General features: G+C 41.8%; 3 protein-coding genes and 1 long non-coding RNA gene across 5 annotated transcripts in view; all 4 read right to left on the bottom strand.

The window, feature by feature from the left end:
* Positions 1 to 10,830, bottom strand: part of LOC145436270 (uncharacterized) — a 192,591-nt gene extending 181,761 nt beyond the window's left edge. The window contains exon 1 of the mRNA XM_080313637.1: positions 8,261 to 10,830. The gene's annotated coding sequence lies outside the window, so the exon portion shown is untranslated. The remainder of the gene's footprint in view (positions 1 to 8,260) is intronic.
* LOC145436078 (uncharacterized) overlaps positions 1 to 12,892 on the bottom strand; it is a 31,757-nt gene extending 18,865 nt beyond the window's left edge. For both annotated transcript variants that reach the window (XM_080313366.1, XM_080313356.1), the window contains exon 1: positions 10,830 to 12,892. In XM_080313366.1, coding sequence (XP_080169492.1) covers positions 10,952 to 12,490 — 1,539 coding nt within the window. In that variant the 5' untranslated portion in view covers positions 12,491 to 12,892 and the 3' untranslated portion in view covers positions 10,830 to 10,951. The remainder of the gene's footprint in view (positions 1 to 10,829) is intronic.
* The window catches only part of LOC145436101 (actin-related protein 10-like), a 126,603-nt gene that overhangs the window by 27,332 nt on the left and 80,510 nt on the right, over positions 1 to 18,761 (bottom strand). Inside the window, exon 8 of the mRNA XM_080313398.1 lies at positions 3,211 to 3,342. Coding sequence (XP_080169524.1) covers positions 3,211 to 3,342 — 132 coding nt within the window. The remainder of the gene's footprint in view (positions 1 to 3,210; positions 3,343 to 18,761) is intronic.
* LOC145436288 (uncharacterized) lies at positions 308 to 3,932 on the bottom strand. The gene is made up of 2 exons (XR_013914245.1): positions 3,530 to 3,932; positions 308 to 1,051 (listed from the first exon to the last, which is right to left on the bottom strand). It is a non-coding gene; the product is annotated as an uncharacterized LOC145436288 (long non-coding RNA).

The following is an 18,761-nucleotide window of genomic DNA, read 5'->3' as shown; positions in this document are numbered from 1 at the left end:
CCTGGTCCGACAAAATTTCACAAATCCGGCATTTTCAAATCCTAATCCATGCTCATCTCTGCTAAGTACCCAAATGACAGCAAAGTATTCCAGACCCAAGTCAGCGCGCTATTAGAACCCAACTATAGATCAACTTCCAAAGCTACTCACTCGAATACAGACTTTCTACTTCCAAGTAGTTAGGACGGTCGGGTCTTTAAATCCAATGATTTTACTTGCAAATGAGTAGGAATTTATGGCCTTACTTTTACTTAAGGAACAATGTTGACCCACTCCCGCACACACCATCAGCAATAAATACCAGCACTGTTAAATATAGCACTTTATTGGGATAAAATTCCGACAATAAACACAACCACTGTTCCCAGAGGCTGGATTCAAGAAATATACACACTAATACACACCCGCGGATATTCGGGCGGGTATTTCGGGAGTAGGACTGGAAATATGACCTTTTCTCTTTTTTGTGAGTCGAAAAGTTTTTTAGTTGAAGCAACATAATTTCTCTTTAAAATTATATCATCGACATACTGAATCTTGTAACTGGTAAAAAGTATCCTCCTTTCCGAATCCCAAAATATCGCAACCCTATCATAGTGGTCGCATAAAAGGTAGATACTTGAACCTTTCACATCATTCATACTGTTGTCATGTCATGATTATTGATACTCAAATACTCGATATAGCTCAAACCTAGTCGCAAAACCAATCGGCTGACACAGGAACATCCCTGGCGCGGTCTGTATTTTTTACCAATAGACAGCAATATTTCCACAGAACAATCAACCGACAATCCTGTCTTGAACGAGAGTGGGCTACTTCTTCTCGGCCTGCACCTTTTCGGCTTGTGCCAGTTTTAACACAGCCAGGGCCGATACGGCTGCGGGATTTCTTGGTACCGACCCAACGCTCGATCTTGACGACGTTCTCAGCCTGGACGAGCCGGGTAAGACAGGCTTTTACGGCGGGACTTTATCTCCGCTGGTTTTTCAGGCTGAAACTCGGGAGTTTGCAGATCCAATATGCACCAATCCGGAAGTCGATGTTTGTTCTGAAATAAGGGAAGACTATATTATCGCAGGCTTTGACACGACTTGAGACAGACTCGAATCACGATTTTCTGGTGACTCGACTTGACTCGAGTCATTTTTTCAAATACGTAAAATGACTTGACTCGAGTAAATTTATGTATTGACTCGACTTGTACTCGAGTCATTGTGCATGATTCGAACCAAGTCATATGACTCGAGACTAGGACGGCCAAGACAGACTTTTCATTGTAAGAAGAGCAAAGTCACCACATTAATATCGGTCTTAGTCTATCCGTCTTGTTACGCGAAAAATAGAACCTGAAACTGATAGGAGTGAGAAAAATTACGATAATATGAATGCGAGCCATTCTACATCACTCGAGCAGAGTTGAAAAAAGTATGTTGAAGCCGACTGTACTGAAAACTGAACAGTGGACATAATGACTCGGACTTAAGTCAAAACACTATGACTCTGACTCGACCATCTACTAACCGACTTGGAATTGACTCGATGGTGAATTGAAAATGACTCGAATTGATTCGAGTCAAAACCAAAAATGTGATATTGACTTGTGACTTGGTTACAATCCTGTTATATACTCTAAAAACAGTACATTTAGCTCAACCCCTCTGTTGTACTTGAATACTTGAATTTTTGTGGATGTGACGTCATATTGGTGATATGATAGTTGACATACAAGTCCCTTCCAATTCTTCACTATTTGAAGAGCTTCTTGGAGGTATAAAACTTCAATATACAATTGAATGGTATATTCCAGGGATGGTGTGAACCTCTGAAAGGTTCAGGTTCGTGTGAACGCGAACCTTTTTTTAAAGGTTCTGCGTGAACACGAACGTGAACCTCGTGACGTCATGTGACCTCATATTGCTAATTTCAACCCTATATTTCAATGAAGTGATAGCCTATAGTAATATACACAATACCTAGCGACGACTCGTGTCACATAATGCCACAATGCTGAAGTATATATTGACGTTTTAAACGTCGCTAAATGTGTCAACTGAGGCAATCAAATGATATAATAATGCCAAAAATCAACAACTTCTGTCACTTTGCCAACAATTTCGATGAGGACTTGCCAGGGAATACAAGCTTACGCCTTAACGGTATTGGCCTGACCGGACAATATACACGGATATTGAGCAGAGTACAAAACATGTTTCTATACTTGCTACCGATATTACCCCATTAACAAGTTATACAGCAGTGGCCAACACACTAATTGCACGGATTTGCTTATTATGATGCAGGGAACATATGAAGTCAATATTGAGCCGTACGCCTGCTAGATCTGTACATCATAAAACGATATCAATGTCACTGATTGGTTGAATAAGCATCATTCCCTGACTAGATGTAGTGTATTCACAAACGGAAAGCTGGATATTTTGAGCAAAATTTTGTAACAAGGCAAGTAAAATTTTTGAGATTGTCAAGGTGCATGCTCAAATTGCTCGTTTAGTGTTGATTGTTTTTGCTGCCAGCCCATGCATAGAGTGGTTCGCAGTTGAAATGCAATAAATGTGAACCAAAGATGTTATAATGAAGTTCAAATTGTAATATAAGAAAAAGGTTCACAGTGCAGAACCTACCAAGGTTCTGTTGTGAACGCGAACATCAAGATTTCCGAGGTTCACACACAGAACGCGAACGTGAACCTCACGTTCACACCATCCCTAGTATATTCAATTATTCATATCGAAAATACCCTAATATTTGAAGCTGATGAGACGCATCAGCGGTAATCGTCAGCAACTTAGTAGAGAATTTGAAAGAACATTTGTGATACGATTGTTGACATACAATGTCCTTTCCAATTCTCCAACTAGCTGCTGCTGACCCCAGATAAGTAGCAGCCGAAAATATTACGGACTATTTCAATATGAATACATGATTTCGATGATGAAGTTTTGTACTTCCAAGAGTCTCTTCAATAATAATAACTAAAAATGTGCCAAACGTAAAATGACCTGAGAGGATTTGCTGGAATGTTGGAGTCTGAGTTCAGTGAAGAATATATTAGGAGTCGGATTCCAGCGGCAGAGTTGAATAGGCATATTGTAAATGTCTGAGTCTGAGGTACAGTGAACCAACTCCACAGCCGTGCTATGACACTTGCGATTTCGAACGTGACTTATAAAGGACAGTTCCCCTCACCTCGATAAAATATTCTTTCGTTATGAATCTGTGAGGAAAGGTCTCCAGCGAGGCGTATATAGAGGCTCCCAACCACGACACTATATTTCCGCGGACCGGCGTGTTATGAACGCGAAACCGACCCTTGGACAACTGAGAATGCAAAACCAATCAATTTCAAGTTTATTTAAATTCAGTAATTCTATTTCTAATCTAATTTGAAAAAATATGCAGCTATATGCCCAATTTTATAGTCCGATTTGTAGTAGCTTAAAATTTTCTAGTCGTTCAACTCTTCTTGTAATTACAAGTAATTGCAGACCACAAAAACATAACTCACAGGCTTGTAGCGTTCCTCGATCGCGACCAAATCTTTGAGCTCGAAAAACAATCTGTGCGAAAAGTCGGGAAGCATGAATGTTCCACCTGGAACAAATATATTTAGCCACATTAAAGACACAAACGGCATTCGTTTTATATTTCAATAGCAGTTCTTTTCTAATCATCATTTTCTACTTGCACTTGAGATAGTTTTCACAAGTCTTAGATATCGCTACTTTACATTGGTTACAAGCACCGAATTTTAAAACAGGCCGAAACTATTCCAAACGGAAGTACTCCCAAGTCATAACTAGTTATTTACAGAGTTACACAACTATGCCTACTTGAAAGCCAACGATGACCTCTGTCAGCCTTTACGAAACGCAATAAAATACCAAACACAGCATATCGCACATGCAGAATTTCTTGACAGAACCAGATTCGAGGCGAGAGCCTTTCTCGAGTCGACTGGGCATTTTAATATGGAGTCCAGCACCAGAGTTGGCAGCGATAACCGGTCATTGTCTTGAAATAATATAAAATAGATTCGATTCAGTGAACTAGAAATCACAACTCAACACAGCGGTTCTCAACCCGGGTTCTCGTGATTTTTGGGTGACTCGACTTCACTAGAGTCATTTTTTCAAAGGCATAAAATGTCTCGACTTGGGTCAATTTGTATACTGACTCGACTTGTACCAAGTTATATAACCCGAGACAAGGACAGCCAATAAAGACAATTGATTGTAACTTCGAAGAATAGTGAAGTCACCACATGATTGGTATTTCGTCTAACAGTCCTGATACCTGGAAAATCGGCCCAGAAAATGTTAGGACTGAGGAAAATTACGATATTATTAATGCGAGCCATTCGATATCACTCGAGCTGAGTTGAAAAACGTGGTTTGTGCCGGATTGAATTATGAACTGTGATGCAAAAGGCTTTAAAGTGAAAAGAGTCACCGTTTCTTCTTTCGTCTTTAACTACAATAACTCAAAACTGAACAGCGAACACAATGACTTGGACTCGAGTCAAAGCACTATGACTCGGACTCGACCCTCTACCCACTGACTTGGACTTGACTTGGTGGTGAATTGGAAATGACTTGACTAGAGTCAAAACCATAAAAGTGAGATTGACTTGTGACTCGGAACTTTATGAGTTGGCTACAACCGTGTTCTCAACTATAGGCTATTTAGCAAGGGGCAAATTTTAAGGACTTGGTAATTCTAAATTGAAAAAAATTTAATTACAACCAATGTACCGGTATGCAACTGTAAAGCAAATATTCAAAATTTCAATTGCTGTTACTTTTCTGATGCTACACATTTTATACACGGTTCCTTGGATATATCTGTCTGTATGGCAAACTCCTGCTTAAAATCATCAAGTCAAGTTTAGTATCATTCGTAACAACTGCGACTAAGCCGTTTTCAAGCCAATATTATACTGTAAAATGTCGCTATCAATTGCACAGTCCAAATCCAATGAATTTTAATCATTTAGTATTACAGAGACTCCTAAGATTTCACAGATAACAAGTCTTAAACAAGACCCAGGTTGCTTTCAAGTTGTGTTGGACCATACTCGCATCATTGCTGCGTAAACATATATTACGGAGTGGGCAAGGCAACATAGAGATTCGATTCTGAATCAAATGTTAGGCTTAGGGTTGAGGTGAGTATGAAAATTATGGAAAGCTCGAATATTTATCGTCGAAGCTACCACAATGAATATAATGCCAGTTCTACATAGCAATAAAGATAATTTGGCATTTTTGAGAACAAATTTGGGGTGGCTGCGCGGGCCACCCCGCCACTCGGCGTCTATGATCAATGCAATGCATTCCAAATTTCTCAATCAATATAGAATTGGACGTTTCACTTTTCTAATTAATGGGCAAATGTTAAACTCCCGGCATTTTGCAATTGAGATATATAATTGCAACGTATTTGGCAAAGCAGCACTTGACAACCACTACCCTCAAAGCACAAATTTGAAAACCAACAAAATCAAACCTGTTCGAACAGAATCTCCGCGGCTTCCTCATGTACCAGCCCCATAATCAACAACTGTCCAAGGCCGCCCATCGGACACATCAGGTCAGGGGGTGGTGTGGGTTGACGCGCAGAAATCAGGCTTTCCACGCCTTTTTCTCATTTCAGCGCAACCTCCCAATGAATGGGCTAGCTTGTGAGCCAGGGTTTCTCTGGTCCGCCGGTGCTCCGTGACGAAAGGAGACTTGACCTGACAAAATACGATAGAATTTCACGAGAAATGTCGGCTGGAGCCGACCGATATCGCTGTTTCTACAGACACTGATATTTGTCCCGTGACCAGTTCTGAACTTCTGATACTTAGTATGTACTGTTGAATAATAGTCTGATATTGAAATGAACCCGAATATTTTCGGCTGCCACTCGTCAGGGGTAAATTTCATTGGAAAGAATTTTGTATATCAACAATGGTACGGTATCCCAAAATATGATGACACCGGCAATACATTTCGCATATTCACAGCAAAGAGAGCGCTTAAACTCAATGGAGGGTTGTAATGACTTCAATCGAGCCGTAAGTTTTTGGCGGCGACTCGATAGTGAATTGGAAATGACTCGACTTGACTCGGGACGAAGCTATAAAAGTCTAATTGACTCGTGACCCGAAACCTTGTGACTTTGTCACAACCGTGAGTTTTAACAGGTCTTGGAAATCGCTCCTTTACATTTTTAGTTATTATAAGCGGCATAAAATGACTGGACTCAATTCTTGTATTGACTCGACTTGCACTCGAGTCATTGTGCATGACCCGAACCAAGTCATATGACTTGAGACTAGGACGGCCAAGACAGACTTTTGATTGTGACATTGATGAATAGTAAAGTCTCGTCTATCAGTCCTAATACTTTAGAGCCAGAAATGGTCATGACTGAGGACAATTACTATGGTATGAATGCGAGTCATTCCATATCACTCGAGCACAGTCGAAAACGTGGGTTGAACCCGATTGTACTGAAAACTGCATAGTGAACATAATGACTCGACTTGACTCATGTCAAAACTATAAAAGTGAGATTGACTTGTGACTTGTTTACAACTCTGACTCAATGTAGTATTTTTAGATGGTACACAACCTTCTTCTGTAGACACAGAAGTGGTTGGGTGCCTTAGACGCGAGATTCATCGAAATGTGCCAACCCCGTTTGTGCCATGAGAAAGAATTCTTGTACCATTGAGCTTCAGCGCTCTCTTCACTACTATTTGAAATTTCAAGCTGGCGACGCCATATTTTGTGATACGATTGTTGATTTACAATATTCATACAATTCGCTACTAGTTGCTGACAACTACCCTTGACTAGTATCAGCCAAAAATATTCGGTTTCATTTCACTATGAATATACTACAACAACTTGATTGTATAGATCAGTGGTTCTCAACCACCGGTCTGCCAGGTATATTACAATTTTATATTTTAATTTCAAGATGCAATGTTGAAGGCTTGTCCATTGATAAAATGAATAAAACATCAAATTTTAAACTGATTCAAAACTTTGTGAGGTAAGATTAGGGCTGGATACATGTTCAAGACTTGTCATTTGACGACATGCGAGAGAAAAGTACAGAACAGATACGAGCTGGCTCATCCCTAAACAACGCAGTTTGCGCGATCATTCGTTTTCGATTCATTCGTTTTGTGCAGGACCGTAACTGGGGCACCCCAAACCGCCAAATTGGAGAGAGGCCGAGCTTGTAAGGGGCCCAAGATTTTGAAAATGAACATAAATCATAGCATCTTTTTTTTTAAACGTTTACCAACATTTTTTTAGTTTCTTTTCGCGCTCTCTGCGATTTAGTGTAAATTTTTTGCGATTTAGTGTCGATTCAGTCGTGAATGCTCAAAAATTTTCGATATTGGCGCGATTAAGCTACATAAACTCTCTGCTTACACTGAGTAGAATGAATGTGCTCACAAGTACAGATGAAAACATCCACCCAACTGTGGGGTCTAGGGGTGAAGCCCCCTGAAGTTTAGCTTATCGCCCTGTGGGGCGTCAAGACAAACGTTTTCGGGGGTGGGCTGACAAAGTGCTTTTACGGCCCGGATTTTTGGATGGCTGGTCTGGCTGTTATCGAGCGGCGCGATGTGTTCGTAGTTGAAAGAGTAGCCTACGTCGAGCAAGGTAGTGCGACAATGTGCTTGGGACGACTCCGAAACGCTTTTTCTCTCGATATTGTCAAAGTGAAGAATATTATTTAATTTGGAATGGTCAGTTAGACCCACGGCCATCGGCGTGAAAGACTGTAAACGACATTCGGCGGCACGTCAATCTGGACAAGCCAATTTTACCTCGACTCAGCAGACTCATTGCCATGAAATCAAATGGATGCCATTATGAAGATAGATAATTAGGAATAAAACCCTCTAAATGTCACTCTCTGGCACCATGTAATTACAAAAAAACTTGCATACGTTACATTTTGGCTTCATCTCAATTTTTGAAAATCCACCAGTCCGCAAGGTGAAAAAGGTTGAGAACGACTGATGTAGATCATTTCTTGTACTTGAGTAGAGATGTACAACATTACTTTTATTTTCACTAAAGTATCTGCTGTGACTACTTTGACAAAATTTAGGCATATCTGGGCTGGCGACGTGATCCCGTTCCTGGAAAATCCACGATCGTGGAAAATCAGAACGTGGTGTGTCGTCGCAGTGGGCTCATTTCATGAGGCACTGAGCCGCACACACCTTAATATCTTCTGTGACCGAGGTCTTCCGTTATTTTCACGATATTTCCGTCTTTCATCTGCATCAGCCCGTCGGCCCGAATGAATGTTTGAATCTGTTGGTGAATGACGGGTCCCGCAAGCTGGCAAGGAGAGTGGGACAGATTTTACAAATGATATTAGAATTAATATCATGTAGCTACACAGATTTTTCAAAATTAAATAACAATAAGAACCACAGAATTCTCCACAACTCGGTGGTTGAACTATATCCCGCATTAGAAAGAAATACAACAAAATCAAGTTCAGTTCTTCATCAGATCAGATTAAATTCAAATAAGCATGAGAATGGCAAATAATCATATCAAATCGTACTGAAATCAAGGTCAGGTTTCTCAAACTGGGGTCCACGAGCCCCTTAGGGACACACGAACTAGTTTTAGGGTCACGTGAAAAGGCATTACATTATCAAGAAACTACAAAACCAGATTATCCTCTGAGAATGACGTTGTGAGTTGCACTGTGACTACTTAATCTTGGCATTTGTTATGTTATTTCAAAAGTAAAATAGCCTAAATACAGTTTGAGGTGATGACAATACAGTTTGAGGTGATGAGCTTCCAGTCTCTGGCCTCTGACATATGGGGGTTACGCGCAACCGTCCAGAAAACTTGACGGGATCCGCGATCAAAAAGGTTTAAGAACCAATGTATTAGGTCGTTGCGCCAAAAGCCAAATTATGCATGAAATGTGAAATTGCCAAAATGTGGATTCATGTTAGCTTACTGCTATCATCGCAGCGTTACTTACTACGCTTAAACATAAATGAGATGTACATTGGATTGCATGGTAAGGGCTGATAGAAATTATAAAACTGCTAATTATGATTCAGAAAATGTCCAACTAAAATACTTCGAGTAATAGTATAGCACAACTCGGCGTTCGTCAACTCACCATGGATTTTCAGAACAGGGGGGCGTCAATTCTGCAGCAATCCCACCTTTCGTATATGCTCGTGCTCGCCCTATGTGAAACACCACCACTGTAAAGGGCTGATGCAGCAGCATAGCCAATTACCAGTCATAATCAGTAGTCACGTTATCCTGAATACAGAACTTTCGTATTCTCGACGACTACAACTAATCTGCAACAATAGCAACACAATATTTATGGCAATTTGAAACACAACAGCATGTCATGTGAAACACTTGCTGCAAAGCACTCTCGCTCATGGCTGGCCAACATGCAAGGGTTGTAATGAATCGTCTCGAGTCATTGTACATGACGCGAACCAAGTCATATGACTCGATACTATAGGGCGGACAGGACAGACATTTCATTGTAACTTCGAAGGATAATAAAGTTAACACATTATTGGTATCTCGTCCATCAGTCCCGATACTTGGAGAATAGGGCCAGAAACTATTAGACTGAGGAAATTTACTATGGGCTAATATCAATGCGAGACATTCTATTTCACTCGAGCAAAGTTGAAAAAGTGGATTGAACTGAAAATTGAACAGTGGACTTTGACTCAGACTCGTACCTCTACAACAGTGGTTCCCAACTTTTTTTAGACACGCCCCCCTTTATGATACTGTAGTGAAAATTTCGCGCCTCCTTATCGTCATGTCACAAAATCCAACCGGGATGCTAGCAACTCCAACAGATTTTTTGATGGCATGGAAGGTGATAACTGTTGATGAAAGAAATTAAAAAATAAGAAATGCGGTGTATATAGAGAGAAACATGTGAGGATTAGAGGTTGACCTCTTCTTCGCACCCCCTTCCGAGATTTGGGAACCACTGCTCGACTAACTGACTCGTACTTGACTCGATGGTGAATTAAAAATGACTCGACTTGACTCGAGTCAAAACTATAAAAGTGAGAGTTGACTTGTGACTTGATTACAACCCTGCATCCTGTGGCCGTAGAAAGAATTTTGAGCGGCTGTCAATACGTTATTCACTTAGTATGTAACCGTGTGCTCCTCACGAAAGAAATTTGTTTCTGGTGCGTTTGGGCGATTCCAACATCTTACCATTATACCGACAATCCTGACAGGAGTTCAAGAAAAAACAGCATGCAAAAGAGTCCGAAGATGCATCATCATTTATAACTTGCCCTAAATTTTTGAATACACCACCTTCATCATTTAAATATTTGATAGTAATATGTGAAACTGCTAATAATAATGACAACATTCACTTTTGCATTCAAGCGATCATGCTGACTGCCAGTAACTGTTCATAATTAGACCACTCGCGATTTCGGTGCACACAGTAAGCTGATATGAAAAAATAGATTCACCAGAAATGGACTCTGAACATGGGTGTTTGGTGTCCAGCAAGTTCAATACGACTCTGCACATGAGTGCGACAGAAACTGAACCCGCTCAGACGCCAGACGCGGCCGAGTGTCTACGAAGCGTTCGACTATGGATAACCAACCTAAGGATAGATGCGCAACACGTGATTAACGGATTGGTACCCAGTTGCAGCTAGCGATTGCTTTTCGCTTCGTAAACAGATATTGTATGCAAGTGACCGGACGACATTACGTATGGGGTAGATTTGGACTGTATTGCCACTCGGACACCACGTCTGGGGCATGTTCGAGCTTTGTTGCCAATATTGCAGACAAGATTTTTGATGTCACCAAGGATAATCATGAGTGACTCTTCTGAGTAAATGACTTCCCTCATATACCACATTAATGATTTTTGACGCCAGCTTGCCTCTCCATATGGCGCTTCAGGTGACCCTTTTGAGTAAATGCTTTCCCACACACATCACATTCATGATTTTTGACGCTGGCATGTATCTCCATATGGCACTTCAGGTTACTCTTCTGAGTAAATGCTTTTCCACATACATTACATTCATGATTCTTGACGCCAGCATGCATCTCCATATGAGGTTGGAGGCCACCCTTCCGAGTAAATGCTTTTCCACATATAGCACATTCATGATTTTTGACGCAAGCATGCATCTCCGTGTGAAGCTTCAGGTTACCCTTATGTGTAAATGATTTTCCACACACAGCACATTCATGATTTTTCACGCCAGCATGTATCTCCATATGAATCTTCAGCTGACTCTTCTGAGAGAATGCTTTGCCACACACATTACATTTATGGTTCTTGACGCCAGCATGCATTTCCATATGAAGCTTGATGCTATGCATACGAGGAAATGCTTTTCCACATACAACACATTCATGATTTCTGAAGCCAGCATGTATCTCCATATGAATCTTCAGGTGACCCTTCTGACTAAATTCTGTGCCACACACATTACATTCATAGTTCTTGACGCCAGCATGCCTCTCCATATGACGCTTGAGGTAACACTTCAGAGGAAATGCTTTTCCACACACAGCACATTCATGATTTTTGACGCCAGCATGCATCTCCATATGAAGCTTCAGAATATCCTTTCGAGTAAATGATTTTCCACATACAGCACATTCATGATTTTTGACGGCAAAATGCGCCTCCATATGACGCTTGAGGAAACCCTTCTGAGTGAAAGCTTTTCCACACACATTACATTCATAATTTTTGACGCCAGCATGTATCTCCATATGAAGCTTCAGGTAACACTTCAGAGTGAATGCTTTTCCACATACATTACATTCATGATTTTCGACGCCAGCATGCATCTCCATGTGAAGCTTCAGCTTACCCATATGTAGAAATGATTTTCCACATATCTCACATTCATGATTTTTGACGCCAGCATGCATCTTCATATGAAGATCAAGGTTACTTTTGTGAGGAAATGCTTTTCCACACACAGCACATTCATGATTTTTGACGCCAGCATGCATGTCCATATGCTGCTTGAGGTCTTCTTTCTGAGTAAAAGCTTTTCCACACACATCACATTCATGATTTTTGACGCCAGCATGCCTCTCCATATGAAGTTTGAGGCTACCCTTCTGAGTAAATGCTTTTCCACACACATTACATCCATGGTTTTTGAGGCCAGCATGTATCTCCATATGACGCTTGAGGTGACCTTTCAGAGTAAATGCTTTCCCACATACATCACATTCATGATTTTTGACGCCAGCATGCATCTCCATATGAGGTTTGAGGCCACCCTTCTGAGTAAATGCTTTTCCACATACATTACATACATGGTTTTTGACGCCGACATGCATCTCCATATGACGCTTCAGGTCACACTTATGAGTAAATGTTTTCCCACATACATCACATTCATGATTTTTGACACCGCAATGCATGACCTCAAATCCTCCACTACTCTTGTAAATACCAACTAAGTCCTAAACGATCTTTCAAGTCACGATGAATAGTTACAATACTAGAGTCTGTGTCACTCACTTGTTGAAATGATCGCTACTGAATGCATCTATAAAATATAGCAATTATGAAAACATCCTGCTTGAAGTTTTAAATGCAAAATGTTAGGCACAAATTTTCAACAGATTTTGTAACGAAGTTTGCAAACTGTAATTAACTCATTACTACAGCAAGGCACAATGATTCGGGGACTCAAATTTGAATTGAACATTCATCCTAATGATTCGAGTCGTGAGAGACGACTTGCTCGAGTACTGAAATTATTCGATCCTTCTTATCGCTAACAGTTACGTTTTTGATGCAGTTTTCCACTGTGATAATTGATGATATCGCAACATACGAATTCAGCAGTACAAAGCTGTGCACTAGGGCTGCTCAATTTTTTTTCTGTATTCCAGCCATTCACTGATTAGTTGGTCAGGTTACCATAAAAAACCCTGCACTCCAAATTTGGTGCAATTATAACAAGTATAAGACTCCACAGGTCCAATTGAAAATTTCAATTTATAAGGGAGAATTATTGAGGAAAAACTCAAATACCACCGCTTATACTAGTTGGAATTGAGTCAAATTTGTTTTGCATCGTCTTTGAAGAAAGCTCAACAATTTCATAGAAATGGCAGAAAAATTTGAATTTTTTGTTATTTATCTAATAAGTTAAAATTATAAATTGGATCTGCGAAGTCTATACTTGTTATAATTGCCCCAAATTGTACTTGTTAGAATTGAATCAAGTTTGTTGTGGAGCGTTTTATATGGTAACCTGACAATTTAATCAGTGAATGGCTGGAATCCAGAAAAAAAAGTTATTTTTGAACAGCCCCACTGCGCACGTTAGTGGAAATGACATATCTGTGAAGTCGTGATCAATCACAGCATTGACACAAAGTGCAACCACATAGGTATGGTCGAAAAATACCAAATCTTCGATGTGAAGTAGAATTGGTATTCAATTCATTGTGGCCGCATAAAAGGCACATATTAGAACTTTCCGCATCATTCGCAATTTGTTGGCATCATAATGAGTGATACTGCAATACTCGACTCGAGTCGAAAACTACTATAGTTTCACTTGCTCAAGTATTGTTTTTCATATACTGTACTACTTCTATTTCAATATTTTTTAATGTTGGAATATCAGTTTCTGCATACGGTAGATAGTTTTTCGATGTGCACCTCAATGACGTGTTGCTACGAAGCGGAGGAAATTCAAAAACAAGTACAATGCATGTAATGCAGTGGTTTTCAAACTTTTTAGAACTCTACCCGAAACTGAGTTTTAATAATTTCTCACGAAATGAGTCAGACACGTCGACGCAAATGCATATCTAATGGTAGTAGACTGACAACCAGCTGTATGCCACACAATTGGAAGAAAATTAATTAATTTCAATAAAGGTCATCGATTCAGTTGGGTTTAGTAAGGTTGATGTGACTGAAATTGCTCCTTCATAGTATTCTACTGCAGGACTCTTTTTTCCTGTGCGGCACAATGTATGCGTCAATGGATCCTATTTATTTCCTAGTCACGGACTCATTGCAAGGAATTTTCAAGCTAAATGACACCTGAATTATCAAGATTGGTGATTTAATTAAAAATAACAAGCACTAAACTGTGTGAAGGTGTGCCATTAGCATGTGAACATGGTTACCTAATTTTACCCGGTACGGCAGAAACCGATGACCAGATGGTTGGAAAACGTCACTATGACAACGATGGTTTAACCTTAGCAAGTCTGACACCAACTCCCTCCTCCACTCTACCATGACGGCAAATTGCCCGGGCCTGTTGAAGCTTTCCAGGGAAACCAAATGTCAGACGAATTTTGTAAGTCAGCTGGGACGGGCACATATTTTACGATCAATCCATACTGTCGTAACGGTTGCCGGAGAACCCGGACCTTGGAGAACACGGCCTTACAAACTCGGCCCCCGGAGAACCCGGCCCTCGGAGAACCCGGCCCTCGATGAACTCGGCCCTCGGTGAACTCCGCTCTCGGGAAATTTTGAAATTAAGTGTATTAACAAGTATTAATATGAATTAATAAACTAATAATGTTATTATCAACTGATTTGTCGGTCTTGTAAGGAGGTCAGGGCATGCGTAGGTCACGCAGTCACGGCGTGATCACATCACGTGATCATGATTGCGTGGTCGGCTCATTGTTGAATTGACTTGGCGAGGGGCGGACGTACGACGCTCGACATCCTCGTATCTGTTCATGACATCGCATTGGGTCTTATCGCATTGTATATTGTGTGTGACTTGTTCAGATGAAAAATATATCCCAACGATTGTTATTGCTCACATATCAACCACGCGTGGTCTGCTCGTTATTGCAACTGTAGGTTGAGGTGGGGTAGGGTAGGGGGGAGGGAGACATTAGGGTTCGGGGAGTGGGACATTGGGTTCGGTAGGATACTAGGGTTGGGGGAGGTGGGATATTAGGGTTGGTGGAGGTGGGATGTTAGGGTTAGGATATTAGGGTTGCCGGAGGTGGGATATTAGGGTTGGGGGAGGGGGGATACTAGGGTTGGGGGAGGTGGGATATTGGGGGAGGGGGATGTTAGGGTTGGGGGAGGGGGGATACTAGGGTTGGGGGAGGGGGGATACTAGGGTTGGGGGCAGTGGCGTAGCAGCCATTTGGCGGTTCTGGCTCTGCGCCAGGGGCGGCAGGCTCCAAGGGGGCGGCAAAATGAGGCTGTACACTGCACAGTGTACTGTACGCAGCCGGCTAAAAGCAGCATAATTGGTAGTCCTATAGCTGGCGTCCCATGAGTTGAAATTTAATCAAACTTGTCTCAATCGAAAGCTAGTGTCACGCTGATTCCGAATATGTTAACATGACAATGGAACCACTCCAAAATAGTCGTCAAGGCCGGTTGTTCCCAACAATCGGAGTGCCGCAACATAACACAATGACCAATTGGCCGTGATAATGGAAATTATATCGAGCGATTATTCGGAAAAATGCCGATTTTAAAACCAGCATAAATTCTATTTCCGTAATCAGTGCAACGATAGCTTTCGATTATAGAATCAGTATTGTTAAATTTGAACGCTCGGAAGGCATGGCCAACTATAGGATGACCAATGACCATGGCCAATTATGCTGCTTTTAGCTGTCTCATCAGTAGGCTTGTCCGGGTATTCAAGTGTGACAACTAAGTTGCCCAGTGCCCATCTATCCGTAGGTTAGTGATCTATATATACGCTGGGTTACGATTTGGTACGGCAGACCGAGATAGCTGTGAAGGTAAACGGGTAAACCGGTAAGCTAAACGGGTAAACCGGTCTTAACCTGGTAATAATTGTCAGATTGGCAGATTGTGCTTAAATTTATACAAGTGTAATTCAGACTCGATAATGAACTACATTAGTTCGTTATTTCTTGTCTTTATTATTTTTTGGTCTTATTACTATTACTACATACTATTTGTAATAATTTTTACTGAAAACATTGCTTGAACATGAATCCATGTCGAAATTTGTTGCGGTCTACGCAACTGCCGCACCCCAAACCCCCAATTGGGGGGGGAGCTCGAAGGGGGGCCAAAATTATTTCATGAATTAGTATAAATTATAGAGTATTTTTTGAAAATTTATGCAACTATCTCAAGTAGACAAATATTTTGTTTATTGGGAAGCCTACTCTTCCCTCAAGAAGAAATACGCGCGACTTTTAGAAATTGGCATATCGCCGTTGGCCATTACCGCGCCACGACGCACCAAGACATATATAGTTTTCGGTCATGTAACATGCAACTCCAAGAAGTGCGCCAGAACGATCGGCAGCGAGAAAACATTGGCCAAAAAGGACTGCGCTCATGCTTACCGAAAACTTCGTTATATATACCTTTACAAAATACATATAGGTTTAATTGTCCATAGGCGCTTAAATGACTGGCGCCGAATGTTGCTGTCTTGGCAATCTGAACCTCACAAGACTGACACTATCCCGCACGGAAAAATTATAAGCCAGTGAAGAAATAACAATTTGAAATCGTGTGATCTTTTAGTTTAGTACATTTGGGCGATTCTATATTTTTATATGGCAGACAGGAGGTCGCCAAATAACATTAGGCCTACGTAACGAAGTCATACCAATGGATCCGGCCGCCCGAAGATGTTCAATTATTATTGAGGGGTCCTACCATTTCTAACACACCTCACTCTGCTCTACCGGTATATCAGATTAAGTGAGCAGAGAGAGGATAAAAATTGATAGCAATATATATGCAATTTCGCATCATATTGACCGATTCAATCATGAATTATGTAAATTTCTCGCGCCTCGCGCGTATAGGCGAAAAAAACTGACTCAGGAACGGACACCCAATGTAGACGAAAAGTATCGATAAACAGCGAATAGCGTGAGGGGGTCTGAGGGGCGAAACCCACCAGAAGTTCGGTTTATCACCTATGGGGGAGGGGAGCTGACGAAGTGCTGTTACCGTACCGGGTCTACTTAGGGGGCGGCATTTTAAGCGAGAGCCAGGGGCGGCAGCACATGCTGCTACGCCAGTGGTTGGGGCAGGGGGGATATTAGGGTTGGGGGAGGGGGATATTAGGGTTGGTGGAGGTGGTATATTAGGGTTGCCGGAGGTGGGATATTAGGGTTAGGGTTAGGATATTAGGGTTGCCGGTGAATACAAAATTTCCCGAGGGCCGGGTTCACATTTAATGCATTTTCAATTCAAAATTGTTCGAGGGCCGCATTCACCGCGGTCCGGAGTAATCGAAAAACACCACGAATACCACAACAAGTAGACCACGCGTGGTTGGGGCAGGGGGGATATTAGGGTTGGGGGAGGGGGATATTAGGGTTGGTGGAGGTGGTATATTAGGGTTGCCGGAGGTGGGATATTAGGGTTAGGGTTAGGATATTAGGGTTGCCGGTGAATACAAAATTTCCCGAGGGCCGGGTTCACATTTAATGCATTTTCAATTCAAAATTGTTCGAGGGCCGCATTCACCGCGGTCCGGAGTAATCGAAAAACACCACGAATACCACAACAACACTACAAAAAAAAATAAGACAAATTTGGTCTCAATGTCTCAAATCGATTTTTTACAAAAAAAAGTCTTAAAGACCAATTAGTCTTACCAAGTACTTTATGTCTCAAAAGTAAGCCAGAAATTGATCGAAAATAGTAGCAGTGCCTCGGGGGCATCCTTTTCAGTGTTAGGGGTCTGAGCGGAGGAGGGGAAGGATGAGAGAGACCAGAAATTGCAGTGTTGAGATGATCCTGTACTAAGTTTACAAGGTATTCACTAGATATAGTTATCAAGGTACATGCCACTTACTACTCACATGTACTATTCATATCAATATATATATGGTTGTCTGAGTCGAAAATAGCATTTATGGTGAGTGGGTGGTAAAATGAGACCAAATCATCCTCATTTCTTAAATTTGAGACCAAATTTGTCTAATTTTGAGACCAATTTGTCTAATTTTTTTTGTAGTGTATACGTATATAACCAACGACTGCCGAACGAGCAGACGCGAACGAAACGATGAAGCTCTCGGCGACGGCCGACGCCGGTCGGGGCACGGCTTTCTGTGCTAGTGTTCGTCGTGACCCGGGCCGTGGCGCCGACCCCGGAAGTGGCCGACCGGTCCGCGGGGCGGAACGTGTTCGCGCGCTGACCGGCGCGCAAGCTCCGGATCCGCGCGAGACGGCTGCGTAAACGACCGGTTTTCGACGGCGGGGCAGCTCGATCGAGCTGTGCAAAATTAACACCTCTACTTCCTACAGCCGCGTTTCGCGGAGCTAGCAAGACCCGCAGCCCCATCTGACCCGCGCTCGTCTGAGGGGCAGTTCAGACCTGTCAGGCGATGACCGCAGCCCGGTTCTGCCACGTCGCCAACCAGTACTACAACGCGGCAAAAGCCCATTGATGATCGGCCCTCGCTCGCCACGGGGGAGAGCGATAGCCTGAGCGTCGAGCGCCGCGCTGGAAATTGGGACTCTAAATTGAAAGAGCGATAAGCTTTTAGAAACGACGGGTCATAAGTAGACGACAATGTGTATTGGGCTTCGAGTCGTGTCGAGTGTTCGATTATCAATGAGAACGGCGTGGAAAGTTGAAATGTATACAAATTATACATGTAGAGTGGCCACAGCGAATAAAATACGTCGTTTTATCGATTTAATCACGTAACCAACAAGATTCAGAAATAAAGG

The sequence above is a fragment of the Botryllus schlosseri genome, chromosome 1 (assembly GCF_051294905.1).
Source record: "Botryllus schlosseri isolate E-star chromosome 1, Bs_hap1, whole genome shotgun sequence".
In the NCBI taxonomy this organism is placed as follows: domain Eukaryota; kingdom Metazoa; phylum Chordata; class Ascidiacea; order Stolidobranchia; family Styelidae; genus Botryllus; species Botryllus schlosseri.
This window is presented reverse-complemented; position numbering and strand designations above follow the sequence as displayed.